Source organism: Palaemon carinicauda, chromosome 4 (assembly GCF_036898095.1).
Source record: "Palaemon carinicauda isolate YSFRI2023 chromosome 4, ASM3689809v2, whole genome shotgun sequence".
Classification (NCBI taxonomy): domain Eukaryota; kingdom Metazoa; phylum Arthropoda; class Malacostraca; order Decapoda; family Palaemonidae; genus Palaemon; species Palaemon carinicauda.
Window position 1 is genome coordinate 177,535,185 of NC_090728.1, and position 26,893 is coordinate 177,562,077.

General features: G+C 45.6%; 1 protein-coding gene across 1 annotated transcript; it reads right to left on the reverse strand.

Moving 5' to 3' along the window:
- Positions 1-917: 917 nt before the first annotated feature.
- Positions 918-25,617, reverse strand: LOC137640237 (vitamin K epoxide reductase complex subunit 1-like protein 1). The gene is made up of 3 exons (XM_068372806.1): positions 25,179-25,617; positions 4,262-4,371; positions 918-1,295 (listed from the first exon to the last, which is right to left on the reverse strand). The coding sequence occupies exons 1-3, from the start codon at positions 25,364-25,366 to the stop codon at positions 1,084-1,086; spliced, it is 510 nt and encodes a 169-aa protein (XP_068228907.1). The 5' UTR covers positions 25,367-25,617; the 3' UTR covers positions 918-1,083.
- Positions 25,618-26,893: the final 1,276 nt, after the last annotated feature.

The window sequence follows — 26,893 nt, forward strand, 5'->3', positions numbered from 1 at the left end:
TTTATCTCTTTTTAGGGGGTAATTAGATTTTTACTGATTTAAAAGTACTTGTGACGTTTTAAATTTACATCATGTTAGGTATTCATCCTTAAAAGTAAGAATAACTTTTTAATATCTTGCAGGAGAGACAACGAACGCCGTCACTCCAAACCAGGTACTGTTCCATTTGTGTCAGCCAGTCAAAAAGTCGTCGTCGGGCTTCAGGATGAGGAGCCAGAGGCTGGGCCATCACAAGAATGAAATTTATTTAATTTTAATGTCAATGCCTTTGAAAAAAAAAGCAAATGAAAATGTGTTTTCATCACTATTTTCTTTTGGTATGTTTGTACCATATTTGCTATATATTTTATTTTTGAAAAAGTGTTTTTCTTACCAAGCAATTTTAATTTATAATCTTATTTCATTTTATGATAGTTATTTGTCATGCAGTAACAAATGCAAACAAAATTTCTTTTTGCACCTTAATACCTTGCAGAAAAAAAAAACTCACCGCTCATTATCCCCCAACTCCAACAAAGAACATAATTATAGATGCTACTCAAACTTAGTTTCACCACAAACCTATTGCTCATATAGAGTCCATATTTGTAACCTTTGAATTTCTCAATCACTTAACTTACAGAGGAAAGGCATTATCAGAGGAAAAGCATTATTAGTAACTGAAGCTTCTCTTGATGAGAATTTTTGGTTAGACAGCATAAGAATTTCTACTGGTTATAATTACCTCATGGCTAATTAAATCTGCTGGATGATCTGAACCACACATTTAAAAGCCATTGCCAAGAGTTTCCTATATAATATCCTGGCCATTGTCATCTGCTAACACGTACAGAGGCATCCTCAGTTGAAGATCAGCATTCGCCCTGTGTCATGTTCAAAGTTAACAGTTACCATGCATATAAAAATAAAACAGGACCCTTATACATAAGCATTTATTGAACAGTATACAAAATATTTTGGTTACAACCATGCTGAATATGATACTAATCTAAAAGTATCATTAATAACCACATTCATCAACAATTAATTATGTCAGTTATACCTACAAATGTTAAGAACCCCTTGTTGAAAAAATTATTGGAATCATTTAACCTTCTTCCTAAAGTTCTGTAACACTGAAACCCTTCTGAACCCACACAATGTTAGCAGCAAATTGATTATATAAGTACTGACACAAACAATGCAAAAATCATGGAGGACAAAGTACAGTAAATATGCCAAGTACAAACTCATGAAATTGGAGAAAAACAGTAGTATCTTCTGAACTTTGGCTGCTCGTAAGTTTTTTATTTCACCTGAAAAAAAAAATTGCAGTTATACAAGTACAGTAATTACATGAAGCCATAAATATCTCAATGTAACCATTTCTTGAGGTATTTCAATATAACATTTTCTTAAGTACCGTAACTAATGACTAATAATAATTATAAAATTTAAGAGTATACCACAGACAAAACATGGTAAATTGTAACAAATGGGTGGCTCATGTAAAGTAATTATCAAAATATGATGTTAAGAAAGTAAAGCAATACAACATTTTATGATTGGTGTCGTGGAGAAAATATTGCTTCGCTCAAGGCCTCTATTCCCCTAAATGGAGATATTTTTTTGTTCCTACTGAAAGAGAAGATTATCTTGGTCACAGCGGTTGAAATCTATCAACACCAAACAAACCAAATCAAGACTCCAAGGCACTAGGATTGGGGCTTAGATTTAGGATCACTGCTTCGGCCCCGTGTATCTATCCCACCCGAACAAGGTAGTCGGGAATAGCCAAACAAAGGTCATAGGGGACAAGGCGTTGAACCGTGAAATGGAGCCTCGGCCATGTACATTGCGGCCCTCACCCCAAACACAAGGGCTATATGGACAACCCGACCAGGACCCAGAGCCACACCTAGTCTCGTGCGTCGGCTGTGTATCCTACCTAGATTCAAAGGTAATCAGAGCCCCGATGCGGGGTGGGACTGTTGCACTGGATCACGGCTCGGACCTATGCATTGGTGCCAGGGCTTTAAAACACTGAATCGACACAAGACAGTGGAAGAACGCGAGAAACTAAGGCTTGAGACCAAGACCTTGCCTCGGCCCTGGGGCAACCGAAACATGGGGACATTACTCATATCCATCAAGCTATTGGGGTAGTCTGAGACTAGCCCCTGCCATGAAACGGGGTCAGGGCGCCGCACCTGGACCACTTGACTATCATGGTAACCCCAGGACCTAACACGGAGTCATGGCTCCACCAATGGGGGGGGGGGGGCAACGCAGATCAGTAACACCTGTCCCATTTGGTTACCGAGGTAGCAAGGGACCCGAGCCGCGCCCTCTAAGACGGCTCCATCCCATGACATTTATCCAATTTGTTGTCAAGGTAGCCTTGGGTTAAGAATTGAAACCAAGGAAGGGGGACATGACTTCGGCCTTGCTGGAAACACTGTCCAGCTTTGACACCGAGGTAGCAGGGACCTGAGATGCGGCTCCAGTGTGGCTAAGACTCAAAGCCACTACCCAGGGGACCAGATGTTCGATGCCATAACACAAGGTAATAGACCCTGCCCAGTGCATCGGCCACGGGGGCCTAAACACAGAGCTGTACCCTGTCCCGTTTGGCTACTGGGGTAGTAGGGGACACGAACCCTGCCCCGAGTCGACAGTCGTATCCTCTACCCCATGAGTCGGCATTGGAAGACCAAAATTCAGGGCCGTGACTCCCAACCCTATTCCCTCCTCTCGGAAGCCGAGGAAGAGAAGTCAGAGGAGGAAGAAGAACGTTTACGTTGCTTACTCTTTTCAACTCTCCCCTCAGGCTCTGCAAGCAGAGGAGTCAAAGTCAGAGAAATCCAGACGATACTTCCCAAAGGGAAAACCCACAAGGGTTCCTCAAACAGGAACTACAACGCTAGGGAAACATGTCACTGGGAAGAAAGTCACACTTACAGGGAATAACCACACGCCACCAGTACCTGAAATCAGCTGGCGTATATCCGAGGGCTCCTTGATCCTACTACACACTCCACGGGAAAAAAGCTACGGGTGCAAGGGCAGCAAAAGCAACAAAAACAGAAGCACCGGATGAGCACAAGGAAGACTAAGCTAACAACCAGCATTTACTTTCTGGAAAAAATAACATGAAAAGTTCAAATGAAGGCACATCAGTACGTACATACTTGATGCAGCCAAAACATGAGACTTTGACAGATAGGGAGGCAAGGTTCCCTGTCATTGCTCCCACCTGTTGTTAGTTACCTCACTGACTATTTTAGTGGCCGTCCAAATAGCGCACTGAAGACCGTTCCCTATGTAATGGGAAAATTTTATCATTATAGTATTTTTGATTATTTTGAAAACTGATTCATCATCTGACTCTAATTTCTTTAAAATCATCCCTGTTTTTAGTATTGATTATGAAAATTATTTAAAGAATTTATTTGATCAACGAATGCATATACAGTAACAGTATTGCCAATCCCTTCTTGTTTTTTTTCTCTCTATATCGGATACGTGGTCTAGAGTCCTCACTTTCGTTTGGCCAGACTGGCATGAGAGTAAACAAGGAATGGCGGGATGAGCATGATTCCCTCCCTTTAAAGATATGTGTTTTTGAGTCGTTAGGGAAGACATTGAACGTATCCCTTTTCAAAGGGAATCAGTCTTATCCTGCCATTTCTTGTTTACACTAATGCCAGTCCGGCCAAACAAGAGTGAGAAGGACTCTAGACCACGTATCCGATATAGAGAGAGAAAAAACATAAGCAGGGAATCGCAATACTGTTACATGCATTCGTTGATCAAATGAATTCTTTAAATGATTTTTATAATCAATATTACAAAGAACAGGGATTATTTTAAAGATATTAGAGTCAGATAATGAATCAATTTCTAAAAAGAAAAAAAAAATACTAAAAGGATATTTTCCCATTACACCTACATAGTGTACAAAGATATAAATTTAATACAAGGTTCATCATGTGTATGTACATGAAATCTGATTAGGTGCTGCTGTCTAAAAAACTTGTAAATACAATGCAATAAAACACTCCTAGCAAATTTTATCATACATGACAAATTTAGAAGTAATTTGTATTTTTCCTAGCAATACAAACCTGGAGCTCTTTACCGAGTATTATTATTTCAGCTTTTGCCAAAATAATACTCCTCAGTAAAGAGAGGAAGGTTTGTATTTTGCAGAGGAACAAGTAAGTTTTTAAAAATGTCTAAACATTAATAAAAGAAATATGGTATTTATGATGCAACTCACCTGTTACTACAATCAATACGTAGAATAAAATTCCGGGAATACTGTTAGGTTGATTCAGGATGTGGTCATGACCCAGGAGTCCACCAATAATGCCAAAGCCTCGACCATATCTGCACCAAAATATACTTTAATGAAATGGAGTACATGAGGGTATTCAGTTCTCTAATTCATGAGTGCTACCTCTGGTTTACTTAAGTAAACTAATCATAGTACTCTACTGTGCCAGTAATAATAATAAGGTCATCTAAACTATAGGAACTGAAAACATTAAAGGAATACTAATTTTTCAGAACAGTACATCTACAATATAAATTAAAGGTCTTACTGCTGTATGACATTTAGGAATATAAAATATAATGAATTTGGAAGCAACTTGTATTTCTCCTAACTACTGTTTACAAACGCACCTGAGTACTTTACGTAGGAGAATGCATAACAATGAAGCTGGAATACAGCCATCAAAATTTTATAACAAGGTGCCGGTAGTTTGCTGCCGGGGGGGATTGCAGCTGATACTTTTTAGGGGGTTGGTGAGGGCAGGAAAGTATGAGTAAAGGACTTACAATTGTATAGTTATGAAAATACAAATTACTTCCAAATTCATTATTTGTTCCAGCACAAATACAAACCCTTGTCCTATTTCAACTTGATTGGCTTTGATTTTAGTGTTACCTTTGACTGTGTTAATCATGAGGCTCTTGTTTTCAAACTAAAATGGTTGGGAGTGAGTGGGTCTTTTCTCAGCATTATTGAATTTTTAAGTACTGTAAATGGGAGGTAAATCAGTTGTTGTTTGCGGATGATACTGTACTGGTTGCAGACTCGGAAGAGAAGCTTGACAGAATTTGGAAGGGTATGTGAGACAAGGAAGTTGCGAGTTAATGTGGGTAAGAGTAAGGTTATGAGATGTACGAGAAGGGAAGGTGGTGCGAGGTTGAATGTCATGTTGAATGGAGAGTTACTTGAGGAGGGGGATCAGTTTAAGTACTTGGGGTATGTTGTTGCAGCAAATAGTGGAGTGGAAGCAAATGTATGTCAGAGAGTGAAAGAAGGATGCAAAGTGTTGGGGGTAATGAAGGGAGGGATAAAGAATAGATAATTGGGCATGAATGTAAAGAGAGTTCTATATGAGAAAGTGATTATATCAACTGTGATGTATGGATCAGAGTTGTGGGGAATGAAAGTAACGGTGAGACAGAAATTTAATGTTTGAGATGAAGTGTCTGAAGAGTATGGCTTGTGTATCTCAAGTAGATACGGTTAGGAACGAAGTAGTGAGTGTGAGAACGGGTGTAAGAAATGAGTTAGCAGCTAGAGTGGATATGAATGTGTTAAGGTGGTTTGGTCATGTTGAGAGAATGGAAAATGGCTGTCTGCTAAAGAAGGTGATGAATGCAAGAGTTGACGGGAGAAGTACAAGAGGATGGCCAAGTTTTGGGTGGATGGATGGAATGAAGAAAGGTCTCGGTGATAGGAGGATAGATGTGAGAGAGGCAAGAGTGTTTGCTAGAAATAGGAATGAATGGCGAGCGATTGCGACGCAGTTCCGGTGCCCTGCTGCTTCCTCCGGTCGCCTTGGATGACCGCAGAGGTAGCAGCAGTAGGAGATTCAGCGTTATAAAGCTTCACCTCTGGTGGATAACGGGGGAAAGTGGGAAGTGGCACCCTAGCAGTACCAGCCGAACTCTGTTGAGTCCCTCGTGAGGCTAAGAGGAACATAGAGAGGAAAGGTCCCTTTTTTTTCATTTGTTTGATGTCAGCTACCCCCCAAAATTGGGGGAAGTGCCTTGGTATATGGATATGGTAATAGATCCCAAAGAGTTGTTGATGGGCACCATGGTGAGTACTGTATAGGAATGTGATATCTGGTGTTCCTCAGGGTAATGTTCTTGACCCATTACTTTTCATACTACTGTATATACACATGACATGTGGTTTGGCCTAGAAAATAAGCTCATTGCATATCCAAATGATGCTACTCTCTTTGCATCAATTCCATCTCCTGAATGTAGATCTGGGGTTGCTGAATCCCTTAACAGAGATCTAGCTAAAATTACCGCATGGTACAAATTATGGGGCATGAAGCTGAATCCTAACAAAACTCAAAGTATGATTGTAGGTAGGTCGAGGACAGTTGCTCCTCAATATCCGGATCTCAGCATTGATAATGTTTCTTTCAACTCTGTATGACTTTTTAAAAATTTTAGTGCAATTCTCAACAGCAATTTTACTTTTGAGAAACATATTAGGTCTGTCTCTTCTTCAATTGCACTAAAAATTGGATTATGGAGAAAGTCTTGTAAGATTTTTAGTGATCAATGTATTCTGAAAAAGTGTTTTAATTCATTCTTTCTACCTTGTTTCGAGTATTGTTCTCCTGTTTGGTCTTCAGCTGCTGATTCCCATCTCAACTTGTTGGACAGGAACTTAGGGTCTATTAAATTTCTTATTCCTGATCTAGATATTAATCTCTGGCACAGTCATTTAACTATTTTGTTATGCATGTTGCATAAGACTTTTCAGAATTCTGACCATCCTATACATTCAGATCTTCCTGGACAGTACCATCCTCTTCGTAATACTAGGTATGCAGGTAATTCTAATAGTCATGCCCTCTCTATCATGAGGCTCAATACTACACAGTACTCTAGAAGTTCCATTCCAGTTGTCACCAAGTTGTTGAATGATCTTCCTAAAGGGTAGTTGAATCGGTAGAACTTCAAAAGTTCAAACTTACAGCAAATATGTTGAATAGGCTAAAATAAGTCTATAGTATATATATGAAAGATCTGTTTTAATGTTGTTCCTGTTCTTAAAATATTCTATTTTAATTGTTCATTACTTCTCATATACAGTAGTTTATTTCGTTATTTCCTTTCCTCACTAGGGTATTTTTCCCTGTTGGAGCCCTTGGGCTTGTAGCATCCTGCTTTTCCAACTAGGGTTGTAGTTTAGCAAGTAATAATAACTGGCTGGAAAACTGATATGACAAATTCGGAGATAATTTGTATTTTTCCTAACCATACAAACCTTAGCTATTTACATTGGGTTTACCTTTCGGCGTAGCTGAAATTGACGAGCCAATAGATTTCAACGAGGGTTAACTAACCCCCCGCTAGTTAGCGGGGATAGGGGAAGGGGTAGCTTGCTACCCCTCCCCCCCTCCACACACCAGTGATTTGCTTCACTTCACTTAGAGGTAGGACTTGACTTGGGGGACAGGGCTGGCGGGCAAATATGTGTAAATAGCTAAGGTTTGTATGGTTAGGAAAAATACAAATTATCTCCGAATTTGTCATTTGTTCCGTAACCGAAATACAAACCACGCTATTCACATTGGGTGACTTACCCGTTATGAAGGGTGGAAAGTCCCCAGCCTTACTGACTTTGGCTTTACCCAGGGACTCCGACTCCAAGTGAGTAGCACTCGAGAAAAGGAGTCCCTGCGCCTCACAAGTTCCTCGCTTCGCAAGGAACGTGTGGCCTACATAAGTTGTGTGTGGAGGAAAGAGCGTGACTCGTCCTATGAAGTTGACTTTGAGATCTTTAGATAGGAATCCAGGATAGGATGTTCCCAATCCCACCTCGTCAGGGTATGGGGGACGCGACAGTATTAAGCTTAATACTAGGAGCACAAGGAAGCATGGTTTACCTGCAGAGGTTGAGGTCAGCTATGCGGAGACCAGGATGCTGCTTCCCCAAGAGAGGGGAGGATGAAGAAAGAAGTAAGGGTCAGACATACTCTTTCATTCACGCAGACTAAAACCGGGTAACAACGCCCTCAACCTACTGCTACTTGTCCATAAAGGAGCCTGAGACTAGACCAGCTGTTGTGCAGCCACCACAGAGCCGATAGAAAAAGTATCAAGGCTCCTGTGGGTCACGTCCTGCAGGTAGTGGGCTGTGAAGGTCGTCTGACGCTTCCAGACCCCAGCTTGAAGTACCTGCATCACAGAGAAGTTTCTCTTGAAGGCCAGGGACGTAGCGATGCCCCTGACGTCGTGTGTCCTAGGGCGACGTGACAGAGGAGGATCCGGATTCAAGGCGTGATGGATAACCCTTCGAATCCCAGCCGAGATGGTGTTCTTGGTGACCCTCCTCTTCGTCCTGCCTGTGCTAACAAACAATGCTTGCACCTGAGGATGAACTTCAGCTGTTCTCTTCAAGTAACACCTCAGACTCCTCACTGGCCATAATAGCAGCTGGTCTGGGTCGCTTGTTACAGAACGGAGACTCGCGACCCTGAAAGAGTCGAACCGTGGGTCCGGCACTCCAGGGTTCTGAGTCTTGGCAACAAACTCAGGGACGAACCTGAACGTTACCTCCCCCCATCCCCTTGAATGGGCGACGTCGTACGAAGGACCATGAAGTTCACTAACTCGTTTGGCAGAGGCCAAAGCGAGCAGGAAAGCCGTCTTCCAAGACAGGTGGCGATCAGAGGCCTGGCGTAATGGTTCGAAGGGAGGTCTCTTAAGAGCCCTGAGAACCCGAACCACGTTCCAAGGAGGTCTCACTTCCGACTGAGGGCAGGTAAGCTCATAGCTACTTATGAGTAGAGAGAGTTCCAGCGAGGAAGAAATGTCCACTCCCTTCAGCCTAAAAGCCAAGCTTAAGGCTGAGCGATAGCCTTTCACCGCTGAGACCGAAAGGCGCATTTCCTCCCGCAAATAAACAAGAAACTCCGCTATTGCTGGAATAGTGGAATCGAGTGGAGAGATACCCCTCCCACGACACCAACCACAGAAGACTCTCCACTTCGCCTGGTAGACTCCCTCAGAGGACTTTCGCAGGTGCCGAGACATTCTCTCTGCAACCTGTTGCGAAAAGCCTCTCTCCGTGAGGAGACGCTGGGCAGTCTCCAGGCGTGAAGCCGAAGCGAGGCTACGGCTTTGTGGAAGATGTTGCAATGTGGTTGTCTGAGTAGCTCGTGTTGTGGGGGGAAGTTCTCTCGGGAGCTCCGTCAGGAGCTGCAGAAGGTCCGGGAACCATTCCGCGTGATGCCGTAGCGGAGCTATCAGAGTCATCGACAAGTTGACCGATAGTCTGGTCCTGTTGAGCACCCTTCTCATCAGACAGAACGGTGGGAAGGCGTACACGTCGATGTTGTACCACCGTTGTTGGAAAGCATCTTGCTAGAGTGCCTTGGGGTCCGGGACTGGGGAGCAGTACAGGGGCAGTTTGAAATTCAAAGCTGTCGCAAACAGATCCATGGTCGGGGAACCCCACAAAGTCAGGACTTTGTTGGCTATCTGAGGATCTAAAGACCACTCGGTACTCACTATCTGCGAAGCCCTGCTTAGACTGTCGGCGAGCACATTCCTCTTGCCAGGAATGAAGCGAGCTGATAGTGTTATCGAGTGGACTTCGGTCCACCTCAGAATCTCTACTGCAAGATGGGATAGCTGCTGCGAAAAAGTACCTCCCTGCTTGTTGATATAAGCCACTACCATGGTGTTGTCGCTCATCACCACCACGGAGTGACCCGCCAGGGTCCGTTGGAACTGTTGAAGAGCCAGGAAAACGGCCTTCACTTCTAGCAGGTTGATGTGCAGGTACTTTTCTGATTCTGACCAAAGGCCTGAGGTCCTCTGGTTCAGAATGTGCGCCCCCACCCTTCTTTTGACGCATCCGAAATCAGTGTCAATTCCTGGGGGAGGACGAGAAGATCCACTCCCTTTCGCAGGTTCTCGTCAACCAGCCACCACCGCAGGTCCGCCTGTTCCGGAGGTCCTATCGGGACCAGGAAGTCCGGGGAATCGGATCCTTGATTCCACCGGGAGTTGAGCCGCCACTGCAGGGATCTCAACCTGAGACGGCCGTTTGGAACCAGACGGGCCAGGGAGGACAGGTGACCTAAGAGACGCAACCACGATTGGGCAGGAAGCTCTTCTCGCCTGAGGAAGGGTTCCGCCACCCTCCTCAGCCTTGCTATCCTGTCGTCTGATGGATAGGCTTTGTGGAGATTGGTGCCTAACAACATACCTAGATAAACCAGTCGTTGGGACGGCTGCAGAGAGGACTTCTCGAGATTTACCACAATCCCTAGATCCTGGCAAAGTCCCAGAAGCCTGTCTCGGTGTCGAAGAAGGGTCGACTCTGAGTCTGCTAGGACCCGCCAGTCGTCCAGATAACGGAGGAGACGGATGCCGTTCCTGTGCGCCCAAGACGAAATCAGGGTAAACACTCTGGTGAACACCTGAGGTGCTGTGGAGAGATCGAAGCACAGCACCTAGAACTGGTAGGTCTTGCCGTCTAGGCTGAATCTCAAGTACTTCCTGGAAGACGGATGGATTGAGATCTGGAAGTACGCGTCCTTCAGATCCAGTGTGCACATGAAGTCTTGTGGTCTCACCGCAAGTCGTCTGACCGTGTCCGCTGTCTCCATGCTGAACGGAGTTTGCTTGACAAACTTGTTCAGAGCTGAGAGGTCGATGACGGGTCTCCAGCCTCCAGACGCCTTCTTTACAAGAAAGAGTCGACTGAAGAAGCCTGGGGAGCCGTCGACGACCTCCTGGAGAGTATCCTTCTTGAGCCAGGCAGAGCCGCGCTGGCCTTTGGGGGCTTCTGAGTTCCATAAACCTGATCCAGGACCGTGTCTTTGCCTTCACGGGGGGCGATCACAGGGTCCATGAACCCGTTGAGCTGTCTCATCAGGCCCAAGAACTGCCAGAAGGCATGCTCAGACTCTGGCTGCTCTGCTCCCTGCAGACTGGCAGCTAAGTCTCCTGTCCCTGGAAGCTCTTCCTGGGAGGGCACGTGAACGTTCTCCCGGGGTCTGGCTGGTTCCTGACGAATACGTGAAGAAGACTTCGGCAACGTCTTGGAGTCCTTGGGTTCCCTCCTGGGCGGGATACAAGACTCCAGCAAAGAGGTCTGGTAGGCACCTTCCGCGCGAGACGATTCTCCTCCACGAGGAGGTGACTCTCCCCTTGGTGCCGAGAGGGAGACCGCCGCCTCACTGGACTCTCCCGAGGACGGAAAAGTCTCGTCTATGGGAGAAAGAGAAAACGACTGCGAAGGGGACGGGGCCTTCCTGACGGACCTCTTAGGAACCAACTTCTCCCTGGGAGAAGTCACCACGAAGTCCACTCCTCTCCTTCTCTTCAGCGGGTGCGAGGCCGTCGCTGGCTTGTGTCCTAGATCGGTGAGTGCCGGCTTCATAGCCTTCACTAACGCCCGCATCAGAGGACCAAACCAGGACTGCCGAGACACGGACACAGAGTCCGAAATTCCCGCTGGAGGGAAGGGGATCGGGCGATCCTTCGGAGTGGACACCACTGGACCTGCCTGCAAAAAAAGAAGGGGAAGAAAGTTGCCTTGACCTCTCTGAAGATCCTTCCTTGTCCTGCAAAAGAGACCTGCGCTTAGGGGGAGGCGATCCCGACAGCGACCTGGAGACACACGTCCCTGCTGCTGCGGGACCCGACGCGAACGGGGGTCGTGCTGACGCTCGCGCGAGGGTGATACAAAAGAATCGCGCGCGAGGGGCTGTTGGAGCGTGGGCGCGCAATCGCGCGGACACAAACGAGCGCGGGGGCGATCGCGCGCCGGCGCGTAGGCGAGTGAGCGTATTGGCAAGTGAACACGCTGGCGCGTAGGCGAACAAGAGCACTCAGGAGACCGCTGAGGGCCAGGGGACCGATAGTGTCCTGGAGACCTGTGACGCGTGGGTGAGCGATGGCGAGTCGGCGATCGATGGCGCGTTGGCGAACGCTGGCGCGCAGGCGAGCAATGGCGTGTTGGCGAGCGATGGCGCGTAGAACGCGCAGGCGAGCAACCGCTCATGGGCAAGCTGATCGCAGGGGACCTATGTTTCTCCGGATCTGCTGGGGGCTGACGCGTAGGAGAGCGCTTGCACGCAGGCGATGGATCACGAGGGGGATCTGGAGATCGCCGGCGCTCAGGGGAACGCTGACACGCTGGTGATCGTTGGCGCGCAGGAGATCGCTGACGAGAAGGAGAACGTTGACGCGTCGGAGATCGCTGTCGCACTGGAGAACGCTGGCGAGCAGGGAGACGGCGCGCAGAAGGCTGCGCAGGAGCTAGCGGCGCGACGCGTAAAGGCGAACGCTCGCGAGTGGGCTCCGGAAGAGGAGGCGCGTGGGCGTGCAGGATCTCTATATGTACTCGCAGGAGAAAGCTGACGAGCAGGATCGCGAGGGCGAGGAAAAGTTGAGTCCTTGCCCATGTCCTGAACCGGAGTTCTAGGGCGCGTGGGCGCACAAGGCGCGTGTCAGGAACAGGAAGCGCAGGTGCGCGTTGACGAGCAGGAGATCTAGTGCGCTCAGGAGACCGTTGGCGTGCTGGGCGCGCAGCAGGAACAGGAGGATGTTCGTTGTCCTTAGGAGAGCGCTGGCGAGCAGTAGGGCGTTGATCATCAGAAGAGCGCTGGCGAACAGGAGAGCACTGGCGATCAGGAGAGCGCTGACGAGCAGGAGAGCGTTGGTGTGCTACTACGCGTGAAAGCGCAGAAGGGCGCGCAAGGGACCGGTGCCCATCGGCTGACGAGATCAGAAGACTGCTGGCCGTCTGCACAAGAAGTAGAAGGTCTACAAGGCGTGGAAGAACGTGAACGATCCCCGGAGAGGTCTAAGGACGCGGCTGCTACAGACTGCTTCTGGCGAGGAGAGTCCCCATTGGAGGACGGAGGAGGAGAAGACTCGAAAAGGCGCCTCTTGACACCCTTATAGGGAGACGGGAGGCCCTTGCGGCGAAGTGGACGATGAGCCTTACGGCGAAGGCGGCCACGAGGGAGGTCGTCAGGATCATCAGTCCTCCGAAAAGGAGTCTCAGTCAGAGTGCTCCCCCGAGGGGGAGACTTGGCCGCAGGAGAGCCCGTAGGACCCCCTTCCCCCTCCGAAGGATGTACAGAAGGGGGAGGAGAGCCTTCAGCAACGTCATCAACATCAGGAGCCGCAGAGGTTTGACCAGTCTCGTCGGAAGCCTCTGCCACCACGACGTCGATGATAGACAGAGGATGTACCTCTGCTATCACTGGCGACTGCTTGACAGCGCCCCCTGACTGAATAAGGTCAAACAGGGCTTCCTCAGAGGGCAGGCCCTTAAGCCCCAAGGAATCCCAAAGCTGAAAAAGATCATCATTATACACAGAATTAACATTATCAAAATCCTCCCCCGGAGGAGGAGGGGATACCGCCCCGCTATGGGAGGCGACGCCCTCTCCCGCACCCCGAGGTCGGGAAACAGAACTAGGGCCTGCGCTCCCACTCGGCGGCCTCTCACTAAGAGCTGGACGAGGGGGAGCTTCGGAGGAGGTTTGGGCGGCGAAAGAAGAGTCCCGAGAGCCTTCCTCCTTCGAGGCAACCCTCGAAGGAGAACGGTCTCTCTTGGACTTCTTCTTACGCCGGCGGGCAAACCTCTCCCACTGGGAGGCAGACCACTTCCTACACTCACTACACGTATTTTCCCTATCACACCGTCGGCCTCGACACTGCGGGCAAAGGGTGTGAGGATCGGTATCCACAGCAGACATGAAAGTACCGCAAGGGCAGCCGACAATCCCAGGGCACTTGCGCATGATGAACACCAAAGGGCAAGGCCAACTTCAAACACACAAAGCTGAGGAAAAGCAATGAAAAGATTAAGGCTGTCAAAAACGAGGACGATAGACAGACACGTCTGCACATCGTCCGAGCCAAAAGTGAAGTGAAGCAAATCACCGGTGTGTGGGGTGGGGAGGGGTAGCAAGCTACCCCTTCCCCTACCCCCGCTAACTAGCGCGGGGGTAGTTAACCCTCGTTAAAATCTATTGGCTCATCAATTTCAGCTACGCCAAAAGGTAAACCCAATGTAAATAGCGTGGTTTGTATTTCGGTTACGGAACTAAGGATTCCTAAACTCAGAGCTTACAGGTAGCAAGAGTTCAGGTTCCTTGCACCTAGTGGTGCAGCAGGTGAGCACCTCACCCCTCTTTTGATGGATCCGAGAAGAGCATCAATTTAGGAAAGGGAGAAAGTAGATCTACCCCCTGAGAAGGTTTAAATTCAAGATCCATCAACTTTAGGTCTTTCTTTTGCTCTGACCCAATTGGAATGAGCATTCTGGGAAGACCCCTGCCCTGAGACCAGAAGGTCTTCATTTGCCACTGAAGTGGACCACATGCGAAGGTGACCCAGCATGCACTGCCACACATGTGCTTGTGGTGAAGCTTGTGCTAGGAACTGGCAAGTCGGTTAATTGAATCTTACGATTCTTTCCCGTGACGGGAAGATTTTCCCTCGTAGTCGTAAGGTGTCCATCAGCATACCCAGGTATACCAGGTTCTATTTGGGCTTCAGGGAGGTCTCAAAATTTACCACGATGCCCAGGTCGCATCAAAACTCGATGTCGAGGAAGGGTCTCCACTGAGTCTTGCTAGAACTAGCCAATCATCTTAGATAGCATAGGAGATGAATGCTGTTGGAGTGTGCCCAAACAGAAACCAGAACGAACACTCGAGTGAACACTAGGAGTACTGTTGAAAGACCACAGCACTTGGAACTGTTATATCTTTCCATGCAGAATAAATCTAAGGTACAGTCAGCCATCCTTATTGGCAGGGGTTAGGTAACAGAGACAGGCGAGAATACCTGAATACTGTAATTGCCGCCGTAAAGTGGGTTAACTCCTAACCTACCAACTCACTGCCCATTGCCTACGCACGGTTGACTAACACACTAAGTACTACATAATATTATTTCTATTTGGTTTCTATCACAGTAAAAGTATTGTGTTAATGAATGAACATATTAAAGTAAGTGCACAGTAAATGTAAATACTCGTACATGTACTATGTAAACGGTAAGACTAAGGTACACAACACGAGTCATTGCCACACTTATATGTACATATACTGTGATACGTACAGTAGCAACACCCAGCTAACATAGCGTATAGTGAAATTTATTTCTTTGGTTACAAAGAATGGTGCTCTTTAACGTAACTTTCCAGCATCTGGTCAGACCAGCATGTAATGCCTTGACCACAGCCAAAGAGAGTGGCAAAAGAATGAAGGAGAAGAGCCTGTTATACTACATTCAATACTGACTTATGTCAAAATGATATAGACAAGATGCAATCTTTCCCATGAGGGACCTGGCCCTGCTACACAATGGCTTGAGCAGCTACCACAGATCCAGGCACAAAGGTGTCAAGGGACTCTAGGGTATTTTCTGACAGATAAAGGCCGTAAAGGTGGTCTGCCTCTCCCACACACCCATCTTTAAATCTTAGCCCACCACAAGTTTATTTTAAATGTGGTCTGCCTCTCCCACACACCCATCTTTAAATCTTAGCCCACCACAAGTTTATTTTAAATGTGGTCTGCCTCTCCCACACACCCATCTTTAAATCTTAGCCCACCACAAGTTTCTTTTAAATGTGAGAGTCGGAGCAATAACCCTGACTTTGTCCGCACTGGATCTTCTGGCACCTTGACTCTCTTGTCAGTCAAGAAGTAAGCTTTCCAGATCCCCTCACAAAGCCAGACAGAGATTGTGCTCCTTGACACTTCTTTCTTGGACCTGCCAGTGCTAACAAAGTGTCTCCTACACTTGGCCCTGAGATGTCTGGTCCTCCTAAGACAGCACTATCGAAACTCAAGAGCATCTTGTCTTTACCACCACTCGATGCCTCCCATTGGGAGGGGATAGAAAAAGATGCAAACCTGGGGTTATGCACCACTAGATTCTGCGTTTTGGCCATAAACTTTGGCACAAAACTAAAGGAGACCTCCTTCCAACCACGAGCGTAGGTTACCCTGAAAGAAAGACAGTGCAACTCACTCACTCTCTTCGCTGATGATAAGGATAGCAAAAAGTCTTAAGAGTGTCAGTTTCTTACATGACGACCTTCTTAAGGGTTCGAACAGGATACTCATAAGATCTGAGGATTTGGGTCACACACCACTCCAGAGCCTGAGGCCTCAGGATAGACAAAACTGCTTGAAGCTTCTCATGAGCATAGATAGCTCCCAGAAGGACAAGAGATTTATGCCCTTCAGTCGAAATACCATACTCAAGGCTGAGCGGTAGCCTTTGAAAGCCACAACAGACAGGCGCTTCTCTCGGCGAAGGAAAACGAGGAAATCCGCAATCTGTGTTAAATGCTCTAACTGGAGAGAACCCCTTCTATGACACCAATTGTAGAATATGGCCCAATTAGCCTAGGACTGTAAACACCTGAAGAGGACCATTGGAGATATCCAGACATCTGTGCAGTGTCTTAGGAAAAGTCTTTCACTCAGAGGAGACACTGGATAGTCTCCACCCGTGCAGAGCTAACAACTCCACGGACTGTGGTACTTCTGCAGGTACAGCTGACAGAGAAGAGTGGGCCAAGGGGTAAGTTCTCTCAGGAAGAGCAAGCAGATCAGGATACCACTCAGCATGTGGTTATCTGGAAGCCACCAAAGTCCTCCTGATTCCTGGTGTAATCAACAACCTATTGATAATTACTGGCCAAATCAGGCTGAACAGGGGAAAGGCATAAACTACCCATGGGTCTGGGATGGGGAAACAAGATGGGGAGTTTCTTGTTCAGCCACGTGGCAAATAGGTCGGTCCCCGAAGAGACTCACAGAATGAGAAGCCTTTCTGTCATGAGAGGATGTAGGGACCACTACTCCTACAACGACAACCGAGTGTGTCTACTAGTACATTCCCCTTGCCTGGAATGTACCTCACTGACAACTCCACATCCTGAAATGCTACCCAGATGCACACCTGCATTGTCAATTCACAGAGGGGACACAATATGGTGAACTCCTGTTTGTTGACACAAGCCGCTACAGTCATGCTGTCGCTCATCAGCACTACTGTACTGCGTGCTTCCTCAAACGTTCTTGGGATGCTTCCAGGCTTAGGAAGGTCGCACGCATCTCAAGGACATTGATGTGCAGATGCCTGTCTTCCTCACACCACATTCCTGACGCGACTAGGTCACTCAGCAACCCCATTCAGATAACTACACGATATCCCTTAAAGGACGAGGGTTTGTATGTCGCATAGAGCAAACATCTTGCACAACTCTCCATTGTAGAATTATATGAACTTTGACAAATCTTGATGTCAGGAGAGAAGGGTTCATAAATGAGAAACATCCACTCCTATCCCACAAAGAACAGGGTGCTGTCTAGATCAGGTTAAGACATATCATTTTTGTATAACAAGTTTTGACCAAATCTTTAGTTGAATACTTTGCAAGAAATTCAAAACATTTCCATAATGGGAGATTTTTTAAAACTTATGTCTATAAATATATGACAATACCAGTAATAAACACTGAATTGGAAAACCTTTAGCTTTGAATGAGAGGATAGTATTTATGACCTGAAAATATAACTTTCCTACAGTTTCTACTTTTTAAAATGATTCTTACCTCCATTTCCATTGGAAATATGTTATTTTTATAATAAAATAAATTTTTGAATATACTTACCCGGTGATTATATATGCTGCAACTCTGTGGCTCGACAGAAAACTCTACGTTAAAAATCCGCCAGCGATCGCAATGCAGGTAGGGGGTGTACTTCAACAGCGCCATCTGTCGTGCAGGTACTCAGTACTCAATGTAAACACAGAACTCAATTTTCTCCTCGGTCCACTGGGTCTCTATTGGGGAGGAAGGGAGGGTCCTTTAATATATAATCACCGGGTAAGTATATTCAAAAATTTATTTTATTATAAAAATAACATTTTTCAATATTAAACTTAGCCGGTGATTATATAAGCTGATTCACACCCAGGGGGGTGGGTAGAGACCAGCAATAATTGTTTACATTATTATGAGCTAAGGATTTTTTATTTCATTTAAGCAGTTATTCAAAATAACAAACATAAAATAAATAAGTACCTGGTAAGGAAGTCGACTTGAACAATTACTCTGCCTTTTTAAGTACGTCTTCCTTACGGAGCCTCGCGATCCTTTTAGGATGCTGAGCGACCCCTAGGATCTGAAGTATCAAGGGTTGCAACCCATACAACAGGACCTCATCAAAACCTCTAATCTAGGCGCTTCTCAAGAAATGACTTTGACCACCCGCCAAATCAAGTAGGATGCGAAAGGCTTCTTAGCCTTCCGGACAACCCAAAAACAAAAAAAAACATTTCAAGAGAAAGATTAAAAAGGTTATGGAATTAGGGAATTGTAGTGGTTGAGCCCTCACCCACTACTACACTCGTTGCTACGAATGGTCCCAGAGAGTAGCAGTTCTCGTAAAGAGACTGGACATTCTTAAGATAAAAAGACGCGAACACTGACTTGCTTTTACAATAGGTTGCGTCGATTATACTTTGCAGAGATCTATTTTGTTTAAAGGCCACGGAAGTTGCGACAGCTCTAACTTCGTGTGTCCTTACCTTCAGCAAAGCTTGGTCTTCCTCATTCAGATGGGAATGAGCTTCTCGTATTAACAGTCTGATAAAATAGGATAAAGCATTCTTTGACTAGGCAAAGATGGTTTCTTAACTGAACACCATAAAGCTTTAGACGGGCCTCGTAAAGGTTTAGTTCGTTTTAAATAGAACTTAAGAGCTCTTACAGGGCATAAGACTCTTTCTAGTTCATTTCCAACCATACGATAAGTTTGGGATATCGAACGATATTGGCCAAGGCCGAGAAGGCAGCTCGTTTTTGGCTAGAAAACCAAGTTGTAGAACATGTAGCCGTTTCGAATGAGAATCCGATGTTCTTGCTGAAGGCATGAATCTCACTGACTCTTTTAGCTGTGGCTAAGCATACCAGGAAAAGAGTCTTTAAGGTGAGATCTTTCAGGGAGGCTGATTGTAGCGGTTCGAACCTGTCTGACATAAGGAATCTTAGTACCACGTCTAAATTCCAACCAGGTGTAACCAAACGACGCTCCTTCGTGGTCTCAAAAGACTTAAGGAGGTCCTGTAGATCTTTATTGTTGGAAAGATCTAAGCCTCTGTGACGGAAGACTGATGCCAACATGCTTCTGTAACCCTTGATAGAGGGAGCTGAAAGAGATCGTTCTTTCCTCAGATATAAGAGGAAGTCAGCTATTTGAGTTACAGAGGTACTGGTCGAGGATACGGATACTGACTTGCACCAGTTTCGGAAGATTTCCCACTTCGATTGGTAGACTCTAAGGGTGGATGTTCTCCTTGCTCTAGCAATCGCTCTGGCTGCCTCCTCCGAAAAGCCTCTAGCTCTCGAGAGTCTTTCGATAGTCTGAAGGCAGTCAGACGAAGAGCGTGGAGGCCTTGGTGTACCTTCTTTACGCGTGGCTGACGTAGAAGGTCCACCCTTAGGGGAAGTGTTCTGGGAACGTCTACTAGCCATCGAAGTACCTCGGTGAACCATTCTCTCGCGGGCCAGAGGGAAGCAACTAGCGTCAACCTTGTCCCTTCGAGAGAGGCGAACTTCTGCAGTACCTTGTTGACAATCTTGAACGGAGGGAATGCATATAGATCTAGATGTGACCAATCTAGGAGAAAGGCCTCTATATGAACTGCTGCTGGGTCCGGGATTGGTGAGCAAAATATTGGGAGCCTCTTGGTCATCGAGGTTGCGAAGAGATCTATGGTTGGCTGGCCCCAGGTGGCCCAAAGTCTCTTGCATACATCCTTGTGGAGGGTCCATTCTGTTGGAATTATTTGTCCCTTCCGACTGAGACAATCTGCCATGACATTCAAGTTGCCTTGGATGAACCTCGTTACTAGTGATATGTCTAGACCTTTTGACCAGGTGAGGAGGTCCCTTGCGATCTCGTACAACGTCAGAGAGTAGGTCCCTCCTTGCTTGGAGATGTACGCCAAAGCCGTGGTGTTGTCCGAGTTCACCTCCACCACTTTGCCTTGAAGGAGAGACCTGAAGCTTTTCCAGGCCAGACGTACTGCCAGTAGCTCCTTGCAGTTGAAATGCATTGTCCTTTGAATCGAGTTCCATAATCCCGAGCATTCCCGACCGTCTAATGTCGCACCCCAGCCTACGTCCGATGCGTCCGAGAAGAGAACGTGGTTGGGAGTCTGAACAGTCAGGGGAAGACCCTCTCTTAGGTTGATATAGTCCTTTCACCAAGTCAGACAAGACTTTATCTTTCCGGAAACCGGGATCGAGACCGCTTCTAGCGTCTTGTCCTTTTTCCAGTGAAAAGCTAGATGGTATAGAAGAGGACGGAGGTGTAGTCTTCCTAGTGACACAAATTGATCCACGGATGACAGTGTCCATACCAGACTCATCCACAGCCTGACTGAGCAGCGTTCCTTCTTCAGCATCTTCTGGATGGATAGCAGGACTGGGGGCTGATCGTCTTGTTCAGCAACGTCCTCATCCGAAACTGATGAGGAAACGGCAACGGAGTGGGCAACGTCTGACTCGCTGAATCCGGTCGCACTGGTGGATGCGTGACGGAGCCGGACGCAATATCATGGAACTGCTGAACAGTCTGTGAACTGTCAACAACCATGGGTGCGCGAGGAAGTACAGCGTCAACCCGAAACTGTCTAGACCGTCTGGGTTGTGCAGTCAACACCCTACCGGGTTGCTGAGGTTGACGCACTGCGTCACAACAAGTCACCTCTGCTGGTTGTTGAACGTCCTGAACGTCAACAACCACCTCCGAGCGTCGCTTAACGTCAACGTGCGGCTGGCAACCCACACTGGGTCGCATCGGTGGAGGAACCACCTCAACTGGCAGACGCGAGTAGGTTACCTCAGCGTCAACAGGGCGCACAACCGACCGGTTGGAAGGTTGTTGGCCAGAAGGAGGAACCACCTCAACTGGCAGACGCGAGTAGGTTACCTCAGCGTCAACAGGGCGCACAACCGACCGGTTGGAAGGTTGTTGGCCAGAAGGTTCTTCTCCGCATTTAAGTCCTCTATCAAGGCCGCAAGCTTGGACTGCATGTCTTGCAGCAAAGCCCATTTAGGGTCTATGGGAGCAGGTGTGGCAACAGACGGGGTTAGCGACTGAGGCGGAACCGTTTACCATCCCTGAAAGCCTTGTTATGTGTGACATAATAGTACAGCAAAACTTCAAAGGCTCGACAAAAGCTGAGAAGTTGACCTGTAAACAACTTGGAGCGTCTCCTGGCTAGGCGCCAGGGCGAGTCTACCAGAATTGAGAAGTCTATCTGGGCAGAGGCATGAACTCCCAAGCCGAGAACTTCTCTCGTGTCATATCAGACTCTCGCTCTATAAGCCAGTTTAAAAGAAGATAAATCAAAGGCTGTATCCCTAAAACTCCTCCTGGTGCAAAAACCAGTTGCCTAGCCAACGTAACGCTCTCTAGGAGAGCGAGAGAGCACTAGCTTAAAAACAACGGCTTCGAAGTAGCTAGGCCTAGTGTAAGTTCTGACGTTAAGGCGAACGAGGAGCAGCAGTTACAAGATCCGGACGAAGATCCTTAAAAAAATCATCATGATTTAATTAAAGTCCATAGGAGGCTAAGCAGCTTAAGGCTCCTCTCCATCTGACAGAGTCCTCAAGGGAATATCAGTAGGAGGGAGAACAGCAACTTCCTCATCTACAGGAACCTTGTCCGATAAAAGCTAGGTTACCTCAGTGAGTCTCTCACTGGTGCATAAGTAGCAGACCAGAAGGCAACGTCATGTAACTGCCTGACAGTCTGTGAACTGTCAACAACTGAACTGTCAACCACAACAGGTGTGTGAGGACGTACAGTGTCCACTCGAGACTGCTTTGACTGTCTAGACTGAGCAGTCAAAACAACTCTAGAATGCGGAGGTTGACGCACCGCGTCAAAACAAAACAACTTAGACTGTTGTTGTACCTCGCGAACGTCAACGGAAGGTTCCGTGCGTCGCTGAACGTCAACATGCGGCTGGCAGGGTACACTGGAACGCATGGGTGGCGGGACTCTCTTGGAGTGCGGCAGAAGGTCGCCTCAGCGTCCACAGGACGCACAACCGTGGTTGGTTGTAGGCTAGAGGTTGGTGTAGTGTCAACCTTCTCCGCACGAAAGTCCTGCATCAATGACGTTAACTGAGACTGCATGGTCTGCAGCAAAGACCACTTAAGGTCTACAGGAGCAGGTGTGGCAACAGACGGTGTGACTGCCTGATGCGGTACCGCTTTGCCTCTCTTAGGAGGTGAGCAGTCGTCGGAAGACTGCAGCGAGTCCGAACTGACCCAGTGGCTACAACTGGGCCGTTGGACTTGCGCGGAAAGGACCGACTTGCGCTTAATAAGCCGCGAGACCTTGGTCCATGGTTTCTTACGAGAAACCTCTTCCGCAGACGAGGAATAAATGGGCTCTCTCGTCTTAGAGTGGGTGGGGCGATCTTGGGTAGATACGCCCGAAACCACAGAGGGAAAACGTCTGTTCGTTGATCAAGGCCTCTCGAACCCATAAGTCGTTCGACATTACTTCTCCCCTGGGCTTGGGAGCTTGCAAGAGGTCCCGGACTAGGTGAACGACAGGCACGAACAGACGAACCCTCGGACGCAACACTGTAACACTTTGCGCATATCACTTTATCGATTTTCTGTTTTGCACTTATTTCACTGAAATCGAAACTTTTACTGATTTCTACCTGAAACACGCAATTCTACCCTTCATTAAAAGGTAGTAATTGCGAAATCAGTCGTAAAATGCAGCTCATTAATACTAGCAAAAAAACAGAAAACATATATTAAGATAAAAAATTCAGTGGCTGGGAAAGAGACTAAACGCTAGTTCATATAAACTACGTTTTCAATCTCTCACCGCACATAGCCTGGGGACAAGAATAAAACCCTAGAAACGTTTTACCTTTCTCCCCGTACAGAGACTAGGGACGAGAGTAACACGAGAACAACGTTACCGCTTGAACGGAACGTTTTCTCTCCTCTCTCTCCCTCCGTCTCTATCTCTCTCTCTCTTTCTCTCTTGATTTCGCACCTAAGAGAAGAGAAGAGCCCAATTATATATCGTCAAAAAAACATGTTATTTGACTAAAGGAAAAAACTGAAAGGTTTTCCAAATAAAAAGTTCCTTTAATTTAGAATTTAAAACATTTAAGCTAACAAAGAATGAACAAAACGTCAGAATCGATTTACTCTTACTGCAAAGTGAAACCGTGATACACTCTCTCTCTATCGTAACGATAGAGCGCATGTTGAACGTCCTGAACGTCAACAACTGCGTAGTCTAAACATTAGTTCATCTTTGAAAACAGTACGAAGACTATCAAAGAAATTCTTTCATAAAACATTACATTTAAAAAGTTTTAAATTCTTTAAAGGCTAAATACGATATAACGGGCTCAACGTTGATTAACTTCGGTTCCAAGTTAGGACCGCCTACTATCAGGAAAGGTCGCATATAAACAAAACATAAAAATTTATTTTTATATGTTTATAATAAATGGAAAGTTAATCGAAGAGGCCTAATAAAGGCGGAGAGATATAAAATATATAGATCTATAACGTGTTAAGCAAAAATATTAAAAACCTAAACACACTTCCGTCTAAGGGAAGGGTCGGCCATTTAAAAGTGAAAGAGAGTCCATACTCTCTTTGTCACCATAATTAAATCTATCCAAAACGAGTTCAAGTTTTGAGATGAAGATAAAACACCTGCATAGCGAAAGCTCAAAACTAGAATAGTGTACTTCACCAAATAGTTGTGAAAACAAATCCAGTTAGTAACAGCGAATTAGTAGGTCTTGCCGGTAGCCCAACAGAGAGAAAATTGAGTTCTGTGTTTACATTGAGTACTGAGTACCTGCACGACAGATGGCGCTGTTGAAGTACACCCCCTACCTGCATTGCGATCGCTGGCGGATTTTTAACGTAGAGTTTTCTGTCGAGCAACAGAGTTGCAGCATATATAATCACCGGCTAAGTTTAATATTGAAAAATGTAGTTTTTGAAAAAAAGGACCCCTTTCGAGACTGAAAATAATGTAAGACCTCTTTGAAGAACGGGGATTTTTTAGTTTGGGAAAACAGGAAAAGTGAAATATGGGTTTGCATACTTAACCTGACCCGACCCAACCCAACCTTACCTAACCAAACCTAGGTCATCTGGACGCCCTCTAAAATAATGCCTTTCTGTCAGTTTTGAACATAAAATCGCAGGTTTTCACTCGCTTATTTGTACATGGCAGGTGGTTGGGTTTTATATGCATAAGAAAGATACACTGCAATAATAGGCTCACGTTTAAACATCCATTCACTGTTCAGAGATGCTTCAGGGTAAGCTGAGAAAGAACTCGGCTGCCTCAGTATGTTCAAGTAAGTGGGGGTGAAGCTTACCCCCATCCATTAAGGATGCAGCATCCTAATAAATTCAAGTTAAATTAATAAATAAATATAATCCTGATAGGTTAGATTAGTTTTCGGAGCCTTTTTATAACAACGGACAGGACCTCTAGCATGCATAGAACACCACTTGACCTAAATTTCCCCACCCACCTAACCTACAAGCCGTGTTCTTCCCTAATTAACTAACGGACCCTGGAAACCCCCCCCCCCCTTAGACTACCATATTCTTAGCAATAGGATTGAAAATAAGGGAATTATGGCACATAGCTCTCATCATACATACACCCCTAGCTTTTAATATTTACTATGGCCTGTAATAATTTTCCTTTTCATTGCATCGCTACAAAAATTCACCACCCTCAACAAACCTATAGCATTGAAAACCACTTTTCCTAAAGGGAAAATATTTTCTATCAGAAAATGTTTCCCTGACTGGAACTATAATAAAACCAGCATTAGTCAGATGTTGAGTAACAGTTCAAAAAAAGAATTAAAAACAAACGGACCTAACCTACCCTTACCATCGTAACCCACCCTATCATAATCTTTAAGGAGCTATATGATGTACCCAACTTGCTACAAACTACCCCAACATATGTTTTGGACAAGGTAGACATACATCTTATGATGTAGGGTACTTCTTAGGCTACCTTAGACTACGCACAATTTGGGCTACTACTACTTACTTAGATGTGAATACTTTTGAACAGGATATGGATGGGCTGATATCACACATGGCTTGGTAATTCCCATCAGATTCCTTAGACACTTCTACATATAAAGCATATAAGGACAGCATTATGCCAATGCCTGACAATAGATGCATAAAGAGACGTAATCTCTTCAGCTCCCTCACAACTTCACTTCGTGCCATTTCGATACTAGATAACGCTGACCTACTGCCTCAAGAATAAACCATTTACTACATTGGCAACTACTTTAGAAATAAAGCTTTGGAACACGTCACCTAAACGGTGGTAACAATCGTCTTTTGTGGGTATCTGTCCATGAAGATTTTTGCTGAATTCGGCAAGTCTATTGTTTACTTTGACTTTGACAGCACAGCTTCTATTATCCTAATGGTTATGGCGTTAGGTAACGGCGTTTATCAGTGGCAAGGGCTGTGGGTACACTGGGTAGCGACATGTGCGATTATTATTATTATTATTATTATTATTATTATTATTATTATTATTATTATTATTATTAAATGCTAAGCTACAACCACAGTTGGAAAATCAGGATGCTATAAGTCCAGGTGCTCCAACAGGGAAAACAGCCCAGTGAGGAAAGGAAATAAGGAAAAATAAAATATTTTGAGAACAGCAAAAACATTGAAATAAATATTTCCTATATAAAATATAAAAACTTTAACAAAGCAAGAGGAAGAGAAACTAGATAGAACAGTGTGCCCGAGTGTACCCTCAAGCAAGAAAACTCTAAACCAAGACAGTGGAACACCATGGTACAAAGGCTATGGCACTACCAAAGACTAGAGAACAATGGTTTGATTTTACTTTTACTTTTAGGGGTTTATTTCTCGCCCTCCATCAGACACTAAGAGTCTGTTCAGGCGGGCCTTGATGTGTGAAAATAATTTCTTTCCAGTTTTATGTTTTGTTCTGTATCTTTTCAGTTATTCGCTAGCATTTGTATTCAGACTTAATAGTTTTCAATTCACTATTATAACACTTTCCAAAGAGATAAGTCTTCAAGTTGTTTTGAAAGCTGCCACATTTTTGCTATTCTTGACTTCAAGTGGAAGGTCGTTGAAGAGTCTCGGTGCAGTATAACAAAAAGTTCTTCCTCCTATTGCATAATTCACACGAATTTCGAATAGTTTATATGAGTCATCGGCAAATCTTAAATTCAATTCTAGCCATAATAGGTAACCAATGTAGATCAATCAGTGCAGGAGTTATTCTCTCCCAAAATTTAATGCCTTTCATCAGTGTAGCCGCCTGGTTTTGCACATTTTGAAGCTTTCTTAGTAGTGTATTGGGCAATTTATAGTACAAAGAATAGCAATAATCAAGCCTTGATATCACGTGACTCATCACTAAAATTTTTGTACTGACCTCTGTTAAATATTTTCTAATAAATGCTATGTTTCTCAGGTGATAGTTACACACTTTCACTGTGGTCGCTATTTGATCCCTCATTGACAAATTACAATCTACCAGTACACCCAAATTTTTCACAACAGGCACAATCCTAACATCAGCGTCACCAATTTTTATACTTTGAAATAACTGGCAATTCTTCAAAGCCACCTTTGTGCCAAAAAAAAAAAAAAAAAAAAAACATACATTCTGTTTTATCATCATTTAATTTAAGCTTTTTCCTCTGCGTCCATGTTTTTATTTCCGTCTTTAACTCATCAATTTTCTTCTTTGTATGT